The sequence below is a fragment of the Acipenser ruthenus genome, chromosome 2, assembly GCF_902713425.1.
Source record: "Acipenser ruthenus chromosome 2, fAciRut3.2 maternal haplotype, whole genome shotgun sequence".
NCBI classification, from domain to species: Eukaryota; Metazoa; Chordata; class Actinopteri; order Acipenseriformes; family Acipenseridae; genus Acipenser; species Acipenser ruthenus.
Window position 1 is genome coordinate 103,244,892 of NC_081190.1, and position 21,353 is coordinate 103,266,244.

The following is a 21,353-nucleotide window of genomic DNA, read 5'->3' on the forward strand; positions in this document are numbered from 1 at the left end:
TACCAACAGTGTCTGAGAAGCCAGTGAAGAGTCTTGGGAGATGGTATGACGGGGATCTAAAGGACACAGTTCGTGTGGGAGAAGTTAGACAACAAGCAGTGGAAGGGTTGAAGAGCATAGACAGCTCCGCTCTACCAGGCAAACTAAAACTCTGGTGCTTTCAGTTTGGTCTACTGCCGAGGTTGCTGTGGCCACTGACTGTGTACGAGGTTTCTTTGACAACAGTAGAGAAGCTGGAAGCTTTAATCAGTTCATACATCAGGAAATGGTTGGGAGTTCCACGCTGCCTCAGCAGAGTGGGACTTTATGGTAAAGGAATACTGCAGCTACCAGTCTCCGCTCTAACCGAGGAGTTTAAGTGCGCCAAGGTCAGACTGGAAATGACATTAGTAGAGTCACACGACAAATGCGTAAGGGAGGCAGCACCTGTGTTGAAAACTGGAAGAAAGTGGGTGGCAAAGAAAGCTGTGGAAGATGCAAAGGCTGCCCTTCGAATTGGTGATATCATGGGGCAAGTTCAGCATGGAAGAGGGGGTCTTGGTCTCAGTTCAGCTCCTCCTACATGGCACAGGGCAGCCCCAGCTCAAAGGAGGAAGCTGGTAGTCAACAAGGTGCAAAAGCAGGAGGAGAGGATGAGTTGTATAAAGGTCATTTCCCAGGCCAAGCAGGGAGAATGGATGAGATGGGAGAGTGTGGAACAACGCAAGATTGGCTGGCAAGACCTATGGTCAATGGAACAGAGTAGGATCAGTTTTCTCATCAGGTCAACATATGATGTTCTTCCATCACCACAGAACCTAAACCTCTGGGTAGGAGAGGATCCCTCATGTCCTTTGTGTTCATCACCTGCAACATTAAGGCACATTTTGACAGGATGTAAGGTGGCTCTTAGCCAAGGACGGTTTACTTGGCGCCATGACCAGGTGCTGCGATGTTTGGCCTTAGCATTGGAAGACAAGCGTAACATGACCAATAAGTTGCCACCTGTTCCATCAAAACATTACACACAAAAGACAACATTCCTCCGCCCAGGAGAGCAACCACCAAGAAAAGGTGATAAAACCAAATCCTCGCCCAGGACAACTGGAAGCTGCTAGAGACTGGAAAATGCTGGCAGATGTTGGTCAACGGCTTATTTTTCCACCTGAGATTGCAACCACTAACCTTCGACCAGATATTGTCTTGTGGTCTGGATCAGCACGCCTTGTTCACCTGATAGAGTTAACAGTGCCATGGGAGGATGCTGTAGATGAGGCGTATGAGAGGAAGAAACTGCGGTATGCTCAACTAACCACTGAAGCGGAACAGCGAGGATGGAGAGTCCGGGTTTACCCAGTGGAAGTGGGTTGTCGAGGATTTGTGGCACACTCTACAACCCGGTTTCTCAAAGACATTGGATTCAGTGGCCAAGAGTTGCATCGCACAGTGAAGAACTTATCTGAAGCAGCAGAGAGGAGTAGCAACTGGCTGTGGTTAAGACGGAAAGATTCTGGCTGGGGATCTCAAGCACAATAGAAAGAAAGAAACGCTGATGCACAGGTAAGTAAGCTGGAAGACAAGCGTAACATGACCAATAAGTTGCCACCTGTTCCATCAAAACATTACACACAAAAGACAACATTCCTCCGCCCAGGAGAGCAACCACCAAGAAAAGGTGTTAAAACCAATCCTCGCCCAGGACAACTGGAAGCTGCTAGAGACTGGAAAATGCTGGCAGATGTTGGGCAATGGCTTATTTTCCCACTGAGATTGCCACCACTAACCTTTGACCAGATATTGTCTTGTGGTCTGGATCGGCACGCCTTGTTCACCTCATAGAGTTAACAGTGCCATGGGAGGATGCTGTAGATGAGGCGTATGAGAGGAAGAAACTGCGGTATGCTCAACTAGCCACTGAAGCGGAACAGCGAGGATGGAGAGTCCGGGTTTACCCAGTGGAAGTGGGTTGTCGAGGATTTGTGGCACACTCTACAACCCGGTTTCTCAAAGACATTGGATTCAGTGGTCAAGAGTTGCGACGCATAGTGAAGAACTTATCTGAAGCAGCAGAGAGGAGCAGCAACTGGCTGTGGTTAAGACGGAAAGATTCTGGCTGGGGATCTCAAGCACAATAGAAAGAAAGAAACGCTGATGTACAGGTAAGTAAGCTGGGCTGAGTTGAGTGGGGGACAGAGGGGGGTGATGCTGGGACGCCAGAATCACCGTCGAGCCCTCTTGAGGTGTAGTGGGCTAGTCGACGAAACACTGAGGATGGAAGGTGCCCATTTGATGACCCCAGAGATGTACCCTACTTAGCTCAATCCAGATGGTTGTCATGCTGATGCGCTGGGGAGGCCGCACTGTGGTTGATCCCCGGAACCAGCATCGCAGCCGTTGTGTGTGCTGATGCGCCAGGGAGGCAAAATAAGCTGATTACACTTCAGCCATTAACACCAGACAGAAGGATATCTACATCATCATATGGAAGGAAACGTAAATGGATGGAGACACATATGGATCACATTAGTTTACTGTAAAGCTTGGTCTTAGTTGGTGCTTATCTTGGCGAGAGCCGAGTTCAAATCAACATGAGGTTTTAACATCTACTCTCGTGTAATGGAAATCATAAACATTTCAATATATACTTTGGTGAGTAAGTGTTTTTTTTAAATTTAATTATTTTACTTTGTAGTTAAGTCTTTGCGATGTTAAAATGTTATTTGCATATTTAGAGCTTTTTTGCTTAGAAAATACTAACCAGGGCTGTCAGTATACATCAGAATGTAATATAAAAAGTGTGTATGTAGATATGGTTTAAACACTGACACTGCATAAACGTTCATAAAAATTTATACCAAAATGCACATCCCTAATATGGGCTATTCACTGAGATTATTATGAATTAGCCAAAATGTCTAATTGACTCTTGATTGACCCAGGTGTTCCCTTATGGATTTCAGAACATAGATGCTTTTCTTAGAACAATTGAAACTGCCAATAAATCGAGTTGGATAGGATATGATTTTTGCTACTTCTTCAGGAACCCAGATGAAGATGAGATGCCCTGGTGTTACGTACTGAAGGAAACAGAGATTTCCTGGGAGTACTGCGACATTCTACCGTGTGTGAAAAGTGGTGAACGTGAGTATTGTAAAACAAGATCAGATGCATATCCCTGTATCCCTGGTGGCCAGCATTTCATGGAATGCACTGTTGTGTCCACTGTATATCAAGAAATAGATTTACACATTTCAAACATCATTTTTCAGTAATGAATGTAACAGAGGTGTTCTATTAAGAGTGTGGGTATCTGCTGATAGATAGGAGAGACACAGAGGTTGACGCTGAAACACCGCTCAGACGTCCTGGTTTTATTACAAGGGTTTTATTACAAGCACTGGTAATCCTAGTGCAGGAAGACATATGGAACAATACAAAACATTCAAAACAACTACAAAAACTACAAAATACTACTCCCCTAGAAAAGAGATCCTGCTCCAGGAACTCCCTGACATTTCCTCTTTAGACTTGGGTGGTACTAAATTCCTGTAAGATTTTCCCCTATTCCTTCCAGTACTAGCGATCCTGATATACACACAGTGATCCTAGATAACAATACATTTTTCTTTTTATATTTTTCTCACCCTGGTTGACACACGTAGTTGTGAGGATCCTACCACCACCTTCTCCTTCCTAGACAGTTTGTAGAACAAAGAAACTGGCTTATCAGCCCTTTTTAAAGGCAATATAAACAACACCTGGCCACATGCTGCACATGGATTTCAGTTATTTACCAGGAATCTATTTTAAAAACAAGGGAATTTATTAAACATGCATTCAATCTAAGAGTACGTTCAGAAGAATAAAAAGGAGCAATGCAGAATGTCAATGCAAACAATTGCACAGTCAATATTCACTAAAACAATGTTACATTTGTAGTCGATAAAATCCTGTTCATATATGAAATGACTGATGACTCCACTCGAATAGCAGTTTCAAGAAGCTTTAATACAATGCGCAAGGGAAGAACAGCAGCGGTTACAGGAACACACTCTCTCTTAATGATTGACAAGGTAGCACATTATTTATACTTGTTTAGCATAGCAACAAATAGGCAAATTAACACGTCATGATTATAGAACTTTCTAGAACGTTCTCAAAGATGAAGACTCCCTTATAAGGGGTTGTTTTTAACTAAACAGCTTTACCTCAAACTAGACATAACAGTGTCCTAACTATCTTTTGAGAAATGCATCTCAATCAGTTCTCACCAAAATGTGCTCAATGTGCTGTGCTCAGAACACAACATGATAACGCACAGTGCTCACAACACCACACAATCGTTTTTAACCCTTAGATATCACATCACATATTTCCTGCCTCTTCACAATAAAACAAAGCATTAGACAACACTTTATCAATGACACAACAACAATAATAATTGGTCAAAGCAAGTTCTATAGATTTCACTGCAAGAGATTCTTGGAAGCTCCTTCATAGCTTATACATAAAATAAGAAATAAACATTTAGGGTTTAGGTTCTTTAAGCTGTTACTCTATATATATATTGTGGCAGAAAGGTGGTACAAAGACGGTACAATTACAAAAATAAAGCAAATTAATGTTGTACAAAGTAAAAAGGAATGATAACTGCTATGGTGTATTGGCCGCTCTGTTTTTAAACTGCACGTTTGTAGTAAATAAAACTACATGTCCCAAGCACTAGGGACATCGGCTAATGCATTATGGGAAGGAGGGCTGTATTTAAATTGGCTGGGAGCAGGTTGTGAGGGGGATAGGAGAGAAGTAGAAGTGAAGACAAAAATGAAACTGAAAATGAAAACAAAAACAAAAATGAAAGTATTGTTGAGAAGTATTGGTTCTCGCATTTAGTACTGGCTTGGCATTGTTGGGGCGGATTAGTTGTTTGATCCAAAAGGAAGAGGTGACGGAGTTGAGTAGTGTTGGAGCACAGCTGTACAACGAAAACACTGAGCAAGAACGAAATATACTTCAGTCAAAACAAAACGTACCTCATAAGTGCTTGTGTTATACCAACTATAATACTACCTGCAGTAACAGCTAAACAAAGTAAACAATGTAGTACTGTGTTTGTTTAGAAGCCAGCCAATGAAAGTACATGGTGTAAGCCTGCATAAAAGTAATGCTGCACTGTGTACTGAAGCGTCTTTGAAATACGGCAGTGCATACAAGCTTCTATAAGTTTTATAATAAAAATTATAAAAACAAAGGAAACCTTGCTTGTTTCCTGGTAAATGCTCTGTGAACAAACCTGTAAATATAGAAGACAAAGAAAAGGAAAATAAAAACCTCCCGCTTTGCCTGTACTTCCTGTTTCCTGCTTGTCATTCTGCAGTTCTAGACGTTAGCCGGTTTCCCTCCAACTACAGAACTCGTCGTGAGTCAGCCACCAGGCTCACACGTGGTGGTAGAAGTGGGATAGCCAAAACTGCAGACTCACTCTACAGTACCCACCTGACAGTAGAAAGGCTGCAAACAAGATGGCAGATCTTGACGCGCTGGTCCGTGCACTAGTGAATGGCACTAGAGCACAACAAGAGACCATGGCAAACATCACAGCAGCACAGATGGAGACCAACGGGCTATAGAATGAGCAGTTACATGAAGCGAGAATAGAAAGAGTGGCCTGTATTCAACGTCTTGAACAACTGGATTCCACTCCAGCTTCAACAACTAAATCTGAAGCCAACCCGTCAATCCGGTCAACCCATGTCCTGAATAAAATGACCACTGTTGATAAATATTCATGAAAAGGTGTTCTCCATTAATGATGTGCAGCGGAAAATGTAATTGCCAATCCACCCGAGCATTTTATCATTAAAAATGAGTTGTTATATCGAGTCACATTAACTAATAGTAATCAAGAGGAACAGCTATTGGTACCCCAGGCATACAGTTTAATGGTGCTAAAGTTAGCACATAACCATTTGTTTGGTGCACATTTGGGAAGTGAGAAAACTTTACAATGTATTGTTCAAAGGTTTTATTGGATCGGAATTAACAAAGAGGTAGAACAAATTTGTAAATCCTGTCCTGAGTGCCAGAGAGCTAGCCCAAAACCACATTTCAGAGCTCCCCTATAGCACATGCCCATAATAGAAGTACCCTTTGAAAGAGTAGCGATGGATTTAGTCGGTCCATTAAGTAAGTCAGCTAGAGGGCATGAATATGTGCTTGTAATTCTAGACTACGCCACTAGGTATCCTGAAGCAATTCCTTTAAGGAATGAATATGGCTTTGAAAACCATTGCCAAAGAGTTGATACAGGTGTTTTCTAGAATGGGAATTCCCAAGGAGATCCTCACGGATCAAGGGACCCCTTTTATAAGTAAATTGATGAAAGATCTATGTAAATTGTTAAAAATCAAGCCAATTAAGACCTCTGTTTACCATCCTCAAACGTATGGTTTAGTTGAGCATTTTAACAAAACCCTTAAATCGATGTTAAGGAAGGTGATTTCTAAAGATGGGAAATACCAAATGAAGGACTGTGCACCTAAGTGGAAAGAAGTAGAGCAAGCTGTAAAAAAGGCAAGGGCATCATCACCTCCTGGGACTAATGGAGTTCAGTACAGAGTGTACAAGAGTGCCCCTGGTGTTCTACGAATCCTGTGGAAATTGATGAAGTAGCATGGGGAAAAAACAGGTTGTACCAAGAGCATGGCGCCGAGCAGGTGGGGTCTTTATACCCAAACAAAAAGTTTCTGAAAAGGAGAGGAAGGAGCTCCATGTGACATTCCTGGATTTAACTAATGCATACGGTTCAGTATCACATGAGCTTCTTAGGGCAGCATTTGATTTTTTCAGTGTACTGAGGACAATAACAAACTTAGTGAAAGCCTACTTCGGAGATTTGCAATTTTGTTTTTCAACTTCAGAATTCAGCACTATATGGCAATGTCTAGAAGTTGGAATAATGGCAGGATGCACCATTTCTCCACTGGCTTTTACCATGGAAATGGAAGTAATTATTACGGCGTCAAAATGGGTAGTGGGAGGAGAATGCTTGGCTTCTGGAAAGCAACTGCCACCAATTTGAGTATACATGGATGACATGACAATCATGAGTACAACAGTAACCTGCACTAAAAGCCTGCATCTCTGTAATTAAAGGTAAGAGGTTCTACATTAACGGTGAGGCAATGCTAACAGTGTCTGAGAAGCCTGTGAAAAGTCTTTGGAGATAGTATGATGGGGACCTAAAGGAAACAGTTTGTGTGGGAGAAGTGAGACAACAAGCTGTGCAAGGGTTGAAGAGCATAGACAGCAGCGCTTTACTGGGGCAAACTTAACTCAAACTCAAACAGTTTGGTCTTCTGCCAAGACTTCTGTCATACTGCCATGACATTGGTAGTCACATGATGAATTTGTGAGGGAGGCAGCACCTGTGTTGAAAACTGGAAGAAAGTGGGCGGCAAAGGAAGCTGTGGAAGATGCAAAGACTGCCCTTCGTATCAGTGATTTCATGGGGCAAGTACAGCATGGAAGAGGAGGCCTTGGTCTCAGTTCAGCTCCTCCTACATGGCACCAAGCAGCCCCAGCTCAATAGAGGAAGCTGGTAGTCAACGAGGTGCAAAAGCAGGAGGAGAGGATGAAGTTCGTAAAGGCAGTTTCCCAGGCCCAGCAGTGACAATGACGAGATGGGAGAGTATGGAACAACACAAGATCGGCTGGCAAGATCTATGGATAATGGAACACAGCAGGATCAGTTTTCTCATCAGGTCAACATATGATGTTCTCCCATCACCACAGAACCTTAATCTATGGATAGGAGAGGATCCGTAGTGTCCTTTGTGTTCATCGCCAACTACATTAACCCTTATTTATTCAGCACCTGTCAGGTGCGTCAGGTCCAATTTATTTTCACACGCACTGTTTATTTTACACATGCTGTTTAAAAATAATTTTATTCAAAGTAAAACAGGTTTAAAGGCATTGCATATCAACAGGACACTCAGTACTACGAAGTTGAAACCCAGGTATTCTAAAACCATGGATGTAAGATGTTTAATCTTTGTCATACTGTTTTTTCACATGCTCTGAATGTTTGAAACAGAACCTGAACATGAACGGGTTATGTGTAAATAGTATCATATGAAAAACCACATATTAAATACATTCTATCTTTTGGGCTAATTATTCATTTTTCCCTGCCATTGCCTTGGGTGTTTAACCCTTAGCGGTCCATTTATTCAGTGCGTCTCAGGCGCGTCAGATCCAATTTATTTTCACACGCACTGTTTATTTTACACGCGCTGTTCAAAAGTAATTTTATTCAAAGTAAAACAGGTTTAAAGGCATTGCATATCAACAGGACACTCAGTACTGCATCTCCAGCCCCGCCACACCCCTTGTTCGCTGTATTTATCACATACCTCTTCATTGTCGTGCATACTGATAAATCATCTCCTGATCACTCGTTTTATCACCAAACTCCTCAATAATGCAATCCAAGTCATTATTTTATTACTATAACATCTCAAAAAGCTCTGCAAATGTCTGTGATATTCTTTGAGCGCTGGATGCGGGAGCAGCTATCTTGTTTGTTTATGTCTGTGTTAGGTCTGTGGTGCAGGGACTATGTGTATTGCTCAGATCCGCCCTTTTTTTTCGACTTCCTATCAGTCTCACTCGGCCATTGAAAAGGTTTTCTGAAGAAAAAATGACTACAGACCTGTGCTTGATGTCTTTTTGATGATGTCACAAAATTGTAATGTCGGACCTAGTCCAACATAGGACCGCAAAGGGTTGAAACACATTTTGACAGGATGTAAGGCGGGTCTTAGCCAAGGACGATTTACTTGGTTTCATGACCAGGTGCTATGATGTTTGGCCTTAGCATTGGAAGACAAGCACAGCGTGACCAATTGGTTTCCATCAATTCCAGAAATACATGACACATGAGAAACAACATTCCTCCGCCCAGGGGAGCAACCACCAAGAAAAGGTATTAAAACCAAAACTCGTCTAAGAAAACTAGAAGTTGCTAGAGACTGGAAAATGCTGGCAGATGTTGGACAACGGCTTATTTTCCCACCTGAGAGTGCCACCACTAACCTTCGACCAGATATTGTCTTGTGTTCTGGATCAGCACGCCTTGTTCACCTGATAGAGTTAACAGTGCCATGGGAGGATGCTGTAGATAAGGCGTATGAGAGGAAGAAACTGCGGTATGCTCAACTAGCCACTGAAGCGGAACAGCGAGGATGGAGAGTCCGGGTTTACCCAGTGGAAGTGGGTTGTCGAGGATTTGTGGCACACTCTACAACCCGGTTTCTCAGAGACATCGGATTCAGTGGTCAAGAGTTGTGACGCATAGTGAAGAACTTATCTGAAGCAGCAGAGAGGAGCAGCAACTGGCTGTGGTTGAGACGGAAAGATTCTGGCTGGGGATCTCAAGTACAATAGAAAGAAAGAAACGCTGATGAACAGGTAAGTAAGCTGGGCTGAGTTGAGTGGGGGACAGAGGGGGGTGATGCTGGGGCTCCAGAATCACTGTCGAGCCCTCTTAAAGTGACGTGGGTTAGTCGACGAAATACCAAGGATTGAAGGTGCCCACTTGAAGACCCCAGAGAAGTACCCTACTCAGATCAGTCCAGATGGTTGTCATGCTGATGCGCTAGGGAGGCCACACTGTGGTTGATCCCTGGAGCCAGCATTGCAGCCGTTGTGTGTGCTGATGCACCAGGGAGGCAAAATAAGCTGATCCCTGGAGCCAGCATTACACTTCAGCCATCAACACCATGCAGAAGGATATCTACATCATCAGATGGAAGGAAACACAGCTGGATCACATTATTTTACAGTAAAATAAGCTATGTCTTAGTTGGTGCTTATCTTGGCGAGAGCTGAGTCCAATATCAGCATGAAGTTTTAACACCTACTCTCATGTAATGGAAATCATTTTACATGTGCACAGGCAGTTAAACGGCAGTTAAACGTTAAACAGTTCTTGCCAGCACATACTCTATCTCAAAGGCAAAAAACAAGTAGAGTAGCTTGGGCAACATAACATTTTCATTTTAGACAAATACAGAATTAACTTAAGGAAAATTACAGCAGAATACTTAACCTTACACAGTAACGTAATGAAAATTAAGATTTTTAGAATGCTTGTCTGCCTGAGCATTGATTGACATTGTGGGGCCTATTCTCAAGAAAGACCAGGCTATATTCCAGAGATGTGTAAAACTATTAAGCGACTACTCATAACAATAAGTAATTAGGCTAATTTAACTTTCTGGTTTCCGGTTAACCAAGTGCTACGTGATATGCCTTCATACTCTGTACACAGGTGTATTCTGTGATTTCTCTTGGTCAAGTTCGATCGTACTAAAATAAATGATCTACTGCCAGTTCATGCTAAATGTGTTGTTGACCATTATATTGAGCAATGACCATTGCCAGTATTGTCTAGTAAAGAAGAACCCTTTCACTGCCACATTGCTTTAAACTAGCAATATCTGTGATCTAGACCTAGATTACATGCTTTGACATAGGGTATTTATAGTTGATACACAGCTGTAGTCGATGACTCTCTTAATAAAGTTCCATTACAAGTGGTGCCATGTTGTTTAGGACCTCTGGATATATCAATGATACAATATCACATCTCACTTTTACATCATGTTTACAAACCATTCCATTTGATATGACTTGCTATGGCAGGGCTTGGGCCTGCCCCTGTCAATAATGTATGTTTGGTGAGGTTTTGTAAAGAAAATGGTTTTGTTTGGTTTAAAACTTTAAAATTTAAAATTTCTACAAACAAATATGTGCTGGAAATGTCAAGGCTGGGAGGTTAGACATCTCTCCCTGCCTAATTTGTAGTCTAATGTGCAGCAGGTGGCCAGGTGTTAATTGACTAATTGATTATCAATTAACCCTGGCCACATGCCTTTACCACGGGCCTGGAAAGCCAGTACTGTGCTATGTGCTGTGCTTACAAACAGAAAGCCTCATGACTGCGTGTCTGAACCAGGGTGAATGAACCTAGAACGGCCATGTGTATACTGGGGTTCTATAGTGTTTTAGGTAGGGATTCATTCAGGCGATTGCAATCCCTCCTAAATTTATGTAGTTGGTGCAGGCAGAAGGTTCCTGAAGCGGGACTTCCCTTTTAGTGGGAGCAGTGCTCGGCCTGAGCTTGGCCACCTTTTGTTTTATTAGCTGTTTACTCACTGTGTTTTGTTTTGCCTTTTTGTATCTTTGTATTTCTATGTATGTTCTCCCGCACTACGGAAACCATTGCTCATACCCTAATGGTGACCACCAACAACTGCAACTGCCTGTTTGCATAATTAAACCTGGACGCCTGTGCGCTATTTCAGCATCAAACCCTCTGTGTCTCTCGTTTCTCGCCTGATACCAACACAGCAACAGAACACCCCTGTTACACATGCCCATTAGATTAGGCTCCCATTTCAAGTTTCACTGCTCCTTCTTGCAACAAAGCTGTTTCTTGCTGGTATACTGCTTTAATTGCTTGATTCCTCTCTGAAAATTCACCTTTGATTTTACACTTAGAGCCTGATTTATTTATTCATAATATATATATATATATATATATATATATATATATATATATATATATATATATATATATATATATATATATATACTGTATATTACAGTAGTTACCAGATTACTTTCACCTAATATAGTTTATACAGGAGAAACATAAAGTGACCACATTTATTCATTCAGCTGTACGTATGTACAGTATGTATTCATTTGTCACATGTGGTGCAGGTTTTGCTGCTCCAGCTGTGGAAAGTGATCCAATCGTATTTACTGTCCTAAAGCCTACACCTGCCCTAGTCTGTGGAAAGAGACACAAGAAGAGAATTCAGAGGGGAAGGATCATTGGAGGGAGTTCGGCCTTGCCTGGCTTTCACCCCTGGCTGGCAGGCATATACATTGGCACCACCTTCTGTTCAGGGACCCTGATCAGGCCTTGTTGGGTGGTCTCTGCAGCCCACTGCTTTGCCAGCAAGTAGGTATAAGGTTAACACAGTCATATTTTCTTAAACTAATAACAGTGTGTTGGTTTGCCATACCATTATTTCTTTGTGCAAATGATGTTTTTTTGTATATGGTTAGTAAATATAATACAAATTGAACTATACAAAAATATGTATTTAAAAAGTACTGTTATCCTTAAAATGCCTTTAGAAATTAAAATACTTTCTCTGAATATGACGGAGTAAATGCTTGTATGTGAAATTGTCAAAAGGCATGCACTTTTACAGGTCATTCTTGCTGATTTAGAATGGAATTTCCTGTGTCGTATGTATTGCACTTAAATTGCTTTGTTTCGTTAACCACTAAATATAATGACATTTATTTGTTAACATGTTAGTTATATAGTTATTACCTGTTAATAAACAATGAGCCCATTTAAATAAAAACTGTGTAATCTGACGTACAGCTGACAGAGTGTAAACATTAACCTCTCCCCTGGCCCCTAGTGGATGAAAGAAGACACCACGCTGTTCCATTGAGTACAAAATATACATGTTTTCTACAAATACAGATCAAACATTTTTAAATGAAATCTACTGACAGTAATGTGACCGGGCTAATTCTGCATGGATAATTTGTTTTAATAAAAATAACAACTAGTACACAGAAGCCTCATATTTTAAACCCCCAATTTGTTTCTTTCTTTTCTAGCCCCCTGAAATCGAGTGTTCAAATTGTTTTGGGTCAGCATTACTTCAACGACACAGGCCGAAATGCTGTGTCATTTCAAATAGAAAAATATGTCTTTTATGACCAATATTCAGTTTTTAATCCTACTCAACATGACATTGGTAAGTAAAAGCAATGGTTGTACATTTTAAAAACAATTAGATTCATTCTGAGTGAGTCTTATTGCAATTACTACAATATTGTATTTGTTTTATATCATTGTTTGGTTGTGTTAATGTGCTTTGACTATCAGGATCTGCTCATCAGTTCTATTTGCCTGACATAGACTTAAACATACTAGTACAGTATGTAATGTACAACAGGCAACATTATCTAGTGCACAGCAGTGTATTACCAACATAGAACATGGAAACTTTATCCAAACTAGCATACTTATATCTATGGCGGGCAACTAGATTAATATGAAATGTGTTCATTCTTACAGTTTATACATCTGTGTTGTGCAATATCTGTCTCTACTCCATAAAATGTCATGAGCAGGAGAGGTCACACTTTGAGCACTGCGGGGATTCTGTGGGGAACTGATAGAGATTGACCTGGCATCCACAAACAAGTGGTCTAACTAACCCAGAGCCAAGGTGTTTTCTCCTCGTGTTACCATGACACCAGTGTCCATAATTGATCACATTTTTTAATTTCGTGGTTGCCAATTATTTTTACCCCAGTTTTCTCCACAATTTGGAATCACCAATTGTGTTATTATTAATCTCGGTTCACCGCTGCAATCCCCCGGCGACTCGGGAAACGGAGGCTGAAACACGCGTCCTCCGAAACGTGTTCCTGCCAATCCGTCATTTCTCACACTGCGGATCCACAGCGAAGCCACCAGACCTATAGTGCTGGAGGACAACACAGATCTGAATGGCTCCACTGCAGGCCCGCAGGCGCCCTATCAGCCACAGGGGTCACTGGTGCGTGGTGAACCGTGGATTGCCCTGCCGACCTAAGCCCTCCCTACCCGGGCGGTGCTCGGCCAATTGTGCTTATGAGGTCCTGACAGGGAGTTATTCGAAACCCAGCCAGTGATGGAGAATGTATTGTGTCTCCCCAGGAGTCTTCCCTCGGCCATTACACACTGCCCCGCATTCACGTTTAAAAGGGGCTTTGTTTTTCGAATGCTTTCAGTCATTTGTATCATTTTTTTTTTTTAATGACAGCAAATAGAAAGTCTGTCTGTCACAGTAACTTCCACTAGCTTCTTCTCAGCCACACATGCATCATTATAGATTAGTCATCATATTCAATTGGTTCAGTTTTGCTTTAGTATAGTACATTTAATGACTTTAAAAACAAATGGAAATGCGAGAGACATGCTTCACTGCTTTGGAAGCCTCCCTAGTCAAGAATTTGCAAAGCTGTTTGTCAGCTGTGGTTTACACAGAAGACGACTGCATCTCATTGTGATGTCTGGTCATATTTTAGGTAGTGGCAGTGTTGGCTGTGTTTGTTATTGGTCTTCTGGTGTTACAGAGTACTATATTTTGTATTTTTTCAAGCTCATTTACTCATTTTCATTCAGTGGTTGGGTTGATTGCTGTGAATTTCCCGGGTGGATGCTAAATAAATGCACCTCTGCAAGTGACATTTACATTTGTACATACCAGTACTGGGACACCGTTTGAAACAAGGTGTTACAACTCAAGAGTTTAAGTATAATAATCAAAAATGTAGATTTATATATCTTCTATCCAGAGAACCACTTTTCCAAAAGTAATGACATTTGGTAAGGACTCTTTAGCAAACATTTGTGAGTACCAGAATCTATGGTTCTATATGGAGACAATTGTCTATTGTCATCCATTTTAAAAGAACACAAAGTGGAGCTTTTATGATAAGTATAATACTACTTGATAAGTGTTTGATCGTGACTGATGTAGTGCATTTAATATTGCAGCAGCAGCTTAGCAGTACTAGATACTTATTAGATATATATCCGTGCAATCACAGGTTGGGGGGGGGGGGGGGGGGGGGGAGCTTTAAGTATATACTGTAGGTCACACTGTAGAGTTTTACAGAAATCTAGACAACTGAATATCCAACTATATCCAATCTAGTCAGGACACAATTCTGCTAGTTATTAATTGCGTGAGAATCTTTGTCTGTTACCATACACACATTCCTCCTAATAGGACCCTTACGAGTTCCTTCACACTTTAGTAATTGGAGGTGGAGCCCACATCACCCAGCGAAATAAGCATGTGAATCAAAACTCATTTCAACACTTAAGACACTTTAGAAGACTTCTAGTCGAAATGTTTGCCATTTCATTTATTTACTGTGGATTCTTCTAGTGTTTCATAATTTACCTATACATATGCAACACTTGCCTTTTTTTATATTATATAGAGAACCGCTTATCCAGCTGTGATAAAACTTGGCAAGGACATTCTTAAACAAAGTTTTTGAGTTACAAAATCATTTTGGATATGCCAGTTAGTATGTCTTCACGTACAAATGTCACACTTTCATTTTGACTTCTATAGAAAAATATAATTATTATTTTTTAAACTTGTTACATGTTAGTTATTTAGGGTACCATAATTCAGGAATATATGGAGAAACATGTGCTTCCGTGTCTTTGTCACACTTCAGCTGAGGATAATACTGTATCAACCATCACTGTTTATTTAAACCAGAAGATTAACCCTTGAGACCAAGGCCTCGTTTACAAGGGGGTCCTGGAAAACAATTAGAAAGACAATTGCAATGTATACAAAACAATTGCAAAGTACAAACAACAATATAAACCTGTGTGGTTCAAACTTAATCAGCAGCATACATAGATCTAAGAATATAATAAATAAGACACATTTGTTAATGTGGACTGAAGGAAAAGCATTGGCAGGAGGTTGTAAGCAATTCCCTAATACTTTTAAAACCAGAGAAGGAAAGATTATCCAATTCCATCTTCATACTACGAAGGAAACAATTCCACGTCATCAGGAGTTGATCTGCAAAAGATAATTCTCCCAAACGTGTTTCAACCCTTGTAACAGCCAAATTAACAGAATCATGAGAGCGTAAACTATAGCCAATGCTTGTCCTTTCTACCAGAGCACTCAAATAAGGAGGTATCAAACCTTTAAAAACCATAAATAAAAATCATTATCAGTGAAAAAGCTTCTGGCTCATAGGTGAGAGTGAGACTAATTGTATTTACATATAACAATGATGTGTCAAAGGGCAACATTCTAGAACAAATCTGCCACATGAATTATACAATACATTTAATTCATGTAGAGACTGCTTACAAGCAAACTGATGAATAAAATCACCATAATCTAAAACAAGTTGAATAGTAGCAGTTACTAACTTTAACCTGCTAGACAGGGAAAAAGCCTTCTTGTTCTTAAAAACAAAACAAAACAAACAAACAAAAAAAAAAATTAGGTCCCATTTTTAAAACTAATTTATCAATGTGGTAATTAAAAGTAATATTATCATCAAATCCATATACTTAGATATTTATAAAAGGAAACTTTCTCTGGTAACTCTCCATGTAATGTACCAATAACCCAAGACATATTTCTAATCCTCCTCCTGTTAAAACAGAACAGCATTGTTTTTTCAACCAGGTATAAGAAAAACAAGTATACTGCCTTTTGTTTTGCAGTTCTGATTAAGCTGAAGAAGAACAATATGCATTGTGCTAGACGCTCCCAATTTGTACAGCCTTTGTGCTTGCCAGAAAATGACCTTACCTTTCCAGACCATCACTGCTGTCACATTGCTGGCTGGGGACACATGGATGAGCAGAAGCCTAATGAAGGTATACTCGTATAACGCTCGACTCCTTCTGGTAAAGCTGGTTACTTAACTTTTAAATGAACATGGACAGTTATGATAAACTAAACACCATTAAAAACAAAATATTCTTTGTGTTCAGCCTTGGAAAAATAGATTCTTCTTAACTCACAAGTCAGCTTCAGATTCATGCCGCAGAAAGGTGAATACTATGGAGCCTGTTCTTAAACCATTCTACTCCTGTATGTTATTTACTATTTTTATAACTGAGGAAGTCCACAAGGTCATTATAAGAGGTAGAACAAAACAACCCAAGTGTACTGAAGAGAGTTTAATGGCGGTGGTAACCAAGGTTTTAAAAGGAATTTCCTTACATCAAAGTAGCACTGGCCGTATCAGCATGGCCTTTTGTTTTTTTCTTGTATTTTATACTTCAATTTGGAATATGCAGATATTTAAAAGACAATGCTATAGACTTTCTGCTACGTTTCTGCTACGTCCTGGTACTATAGTACTTTGTGTTGTCATTCAAATTGTCTCCAATAAGACCATGTGACTTACAGCAAAGGTACCAGGACCCTGCTTTTCTTTAGTATTATATATTAAATATTTGATTATCCAATTAGATTCTCAGTAAATAATAATAATAATAATAATAATAATAATAATAATAATAATAATAATAATAATAAAAAGGAGGATAAATTTGATTTTAAAACCGTGGTTAGCACTTTTTAAAATTTACTACAAAAAGTCACTACACACAGGTGTGCTGGACACCGTTTTCAAATTACTGACCTGATGTTGACAGAAGGACACAAGTGTGTTTTAAAAAAAAATGGTATTCAATATTATTGCACTGCAGTCCTGATTGTATCACAAAGTGAACGATCTTGGTGTAATGCATCCTTAATCACTGTGCTATAGTAACAGTTGATGAGATGTTTTAAAAACACAGCAAACCATATACAGCATTTCTAATGTGATCTTAGTCCTAATATTGAGCTGTGGAATCTAGTGTTGGGGGTTGGGATATTCACCATCTCTTTTTCTTTTGATTAGAGATCAAATATGCACATCATTTACAAGAAACAGTAGTTCCCCTTGTGCCTTTTGAACGGTGCAGTAGCCCAGAAGTATATGGCATTGAACTCACTTCAAATATGTTGTGTGCGGGATACCTTTCAGACTGTAGGAGAGACGCTTGCCAGGTAATATCTTTATATGGAACATGAAGTCTAAGGGCTATAGTTGTTTATTGTACAAATAACTGCCCATATTATGACAACTGTTTATTAAAGTAGTATTCAGCATCACCATTATTTTAAAAAAAAACTAAAAAAAAACTAAAATGTCCTAATGAAAACGTTTTTGTGATTATTCCTAGTTATGAAGCCTGATGTTGTTATGAAGCAACGTATTTGCATGTTTATATTAAGGATTCTGGATACAGTAACGTATTTGTATGTTTATATTAAGGATTCTGGATACAGTAACGTATTTGTATGTTTATATTAAGGATCCTGGATACAGTAACGTATTTGTATGTTTATATTAAGGATTCTGGATTCAGCTTTAGCTGCATTTTGAAGCATTTTTACAGTGGACCCCTGCACTCTGAATCAGTTTCTATGTTACTAATTCACAATACATTTTGAGAAACTGGTTCTCATAGTTGCTGTATGTTTTGAAGAGGGAATTTCTGAAACCATTCACCTGCCAAAAACTAAAGCTTATTTTCAGTTCAAAACCATACCCACTGCAGTGTGACTATCATGTATACCCCTATAAAACAATGTAAATGACATATTAAATAATATTAAAATATCATTTTAAAAGCTGCTGTAAAAGCACAGTGGTCCTAAATTACAGCAGAACATTGTACCCGATGTTTAGCTGCTCTGTAAATGTATTGTAACTGCCATTTATTATTATTATTAGTACAGTTACATGTTTCACATTAAAGTAGGGGTGCCATGGTTACTGAGGAGATAGTAACACCCCACATACCACAGTCTAAGAGCAAGCTAGGTTATCTGTTCTGTGTGTCAATGTACAGCACTTTCTCTTGGGTTTATGATAATACAGTGGAAGTTATACTGACTTATCAGTGTGGCTGTAACACCGAGGGCGTGCCGGTTGGCTATAAGAAACTAGACACAAAAAGTTGACAGGTGTTTTAGTTAAACACCAAAGTTTACCACATATTTTAGATGTTTATATCGCCAAATCAGCAATTGAAAGTCAAACAGTCAAGTAGGCGACGCAGTTACGTTGCGTAAGCACAAACAAATCTTTCCCTTTGTTCGACGCGCAGGGAGACTCCGGAGGTCCGCTGGCCTGTGAACGGGATGGCATCTCTTACCTGTATGGCATCATCAGCTGGGGAGATGGCTGTGGCAGAACAAACAAGCCTGGAGTCTACACAAAGGTTTCCAGATACGTGGATTGGATCAACAGCATCATAAAACCAAAAGCACAGTCCTAATTCACCTTGGCCAGGTTTTGTTATTAACCAGTAAACGGAATGTAATCACAGTGAGTTCCTATACAGAACATTGTGGTGGTCATTACGCAAGGGCTAAGTGGTAACATTTTAAAAAGTTAATATTTCATACGATGAAGTATTGTATGTTCAACTCTCAGTTGTTTTTCAGTCATTTTGTTATAGATAAATAAATTCAGAAAACCCCTGACCAGAATGAGCTTTCGTTTTCTTTGTGTCCTTAAAGTGAAAAATGCTTGCTCTGTATTGCCTTCACTAAGATCAACATTCACTGAAAGGGAGGCATTATAATTCACTGTATAACAATGGCTACTGTCATTGTATCTGCTTATGTGTGACTATCTTTTGTTAAAAACCCCACATGTAGTAATCTCTTGACATTCTCATTTGAAATGTTATGTGCATACAAAGGCAGTGTTTGGGCTTGTACAACAAGGCAGTTTAATGAAGGGAAACTGCAGAGCAGGCCTGCCTGCCACAGAGGTGACTTCACAATGAGACACCCGGGCAAGATTATGAAGGAGTTTCTTTTACCCCATTGACATTGTAAGGAAAGTAACCTCTGCCTGACAAAATATTCACAGAAATAATGTGGTGTTAATAGAGTAGTCCATCAAACACTTGTTCTTGACACTGCAATAACTAAATGTCTAACAGTTGATAAATGGGAGATCTTCATCCAAGCTTTCCACATGCACATTAGCTGCATGTCTATTTGTAAGCTTCTTTAAATGTATACTTTCTAGATTTATAAAAATCAATGTCCATCTTCTCATTGCAGTTTGTACCATTAGCAATGCCCCTTGTGATACAATGTATGTGGGCGTATGTCATACTTTAGAGGTATTTTGCCTTTGTATCTACAGAACCGCACGTCCAATTATGATGAAACTTGCTAAGGACTTTCTTTAACAAGATATTGGACTTATTTTAATATGGTCTGACTGTATGCCACACTAATCAGCATAGGCTGAGATTTGGTGAAAGGCATCATGGGGGTTTGCCTCTCCAATCGACCCCTTCTCTCAGTCCTTAACCCTCAAATAAATTCACCAAAGGGGTGCAGGCTGTAGTAAAGGTTAAGAACCACTGTATTAGAGGCTCCTTGTCTAATTCTGATTAAACTTGAATGTTATTTCACAACCAGTGTGAAGCAGTATTAATTGGAGTTATTGTGAATCAGTATATTTCAGATAATCACACCTATGCATTTTCTTCCTTTCAGAGCATAACTCCAAACTATACTTGTATTAGAATGAGAAAACAAAAATTGCATGTATAAAAAAAAAGAAAAGAAAACATGGGTTAAAAATGGTAAATTCATCTACACTGATTACTTCAGAATTTATGGTCATTCTATTCTTTCTATGTTCAATCTACTTGCTTAAATATGCATTTCAAAAAGTATGTCCGGAAGTGTGGCAATATACTGTAAACATATAGTTGCTTTATTAACATATGAGGGGGTTTACATCATGATTAATATGACCTCCGGTGAGAGATTACATTGTTTTCTTTCTAAGTAGGCACCACGCTATGTGTTTTTATAGTTAAGTTGGCAGATAGATAATGTATCACATTACTTTGTTTTATAGCTAAGTGGGCAGATGACTCTGCCACACATAACTTGCTATAAATCACCTTCAGGGATATATCATAGTAAGTTTGTAAAATGCCTGTATAAATTGAAAGCTAAAATAGTCTAATTCTTTTAAATGTCATGAAAGTAATGATTTTTAATCATTACTTATGGGACCAGTATGTGAAACCTAGTTCATGGATTTATAGCTCAAAGTTGTCTTTTTATTCCTGTTGAACTATCTCCGCTTCCATATAGTTGGTTTATACTGTTATACAAGTTAATATGGGGGACCTGCTGTATTTAGCAAAGTATGGCCCTGGAGCAAATATATGTGTACAGTTGCAGTCAAAAGTTTACATACCCCAATGGAAATGTATAATTTCTCGAAAACAAAGAATTAAACGAAAAATCTTTTGTAGCAAAAGTTTTGCTTTTGTGGATGAGGAAAAAATGTACAAGAAATAGATGTCTACAATCATTTATTTCAGCAATTTTTTTGCAAAACTCCAAAAATCCTAATTCAAAAGTATTCATACCCTGACTAGGAAAATTAAATTAATAGCTAGTTGAGGCACCTTTAGCAATAATAACCTCTTTTAAACGATTAGGATATTTGTCAGTGAGCTTTTGGCCTGATTCTTTAGTGATTTTTGACCATTCTTCAACGGAAAATTGTTCCAGTTCATTCAAATTCCGAGGACTTTTCTTGTGCACAGCCTTCTTCAACTCATACCAAAGATTCTCAATCGGATTTAGATCGGGACTGACTAGGCCATTCCAGAACCT

The 21,353-nt window shown here is 39.5% G+C and overlaps 1 protein-coding gene across 1 annotated transcript in view; it reads left to right on the forward strand.

The window, feature by feature from the left end:
- Nucleotides 1–19,181, forward strand: part of LOC117408760 (hepatocyte growth factor activator-like) — a 41,766-nt gene extending 22,585 nt beyond the window's left edge. Inside the window, exons 9-14 of the mRNA XM_034014040.3 lie at nt 3,020–3,120; nt 11,773–12,016; nt 12,697–12,836; nt 16,349–16,504; nt 17,542–17,690; nt 18,797–19,181. Of these exons, the coding sequence (XP_033869931.2) occupies nt 3,020–3,120; nt 11,773–12,016; nt 12,697–12,836; nt 16,349–16,504; nt 17,542–17,690; nt 18,797–18,967 (961 nt within the window). The 3' untranslated portion in view covers nt 18,968–19,181. The remainder of the gene's footprint in view (nt 1–3,019; nt 3,121–11,772; nt 12,017–12,696; nt 12,837–16,348; nt 16,505–17,541; nt 17,691–18,796) is intronic.
- Nucleotides 19,182–21,353: the final 2,172 nt, after the last annotated feature.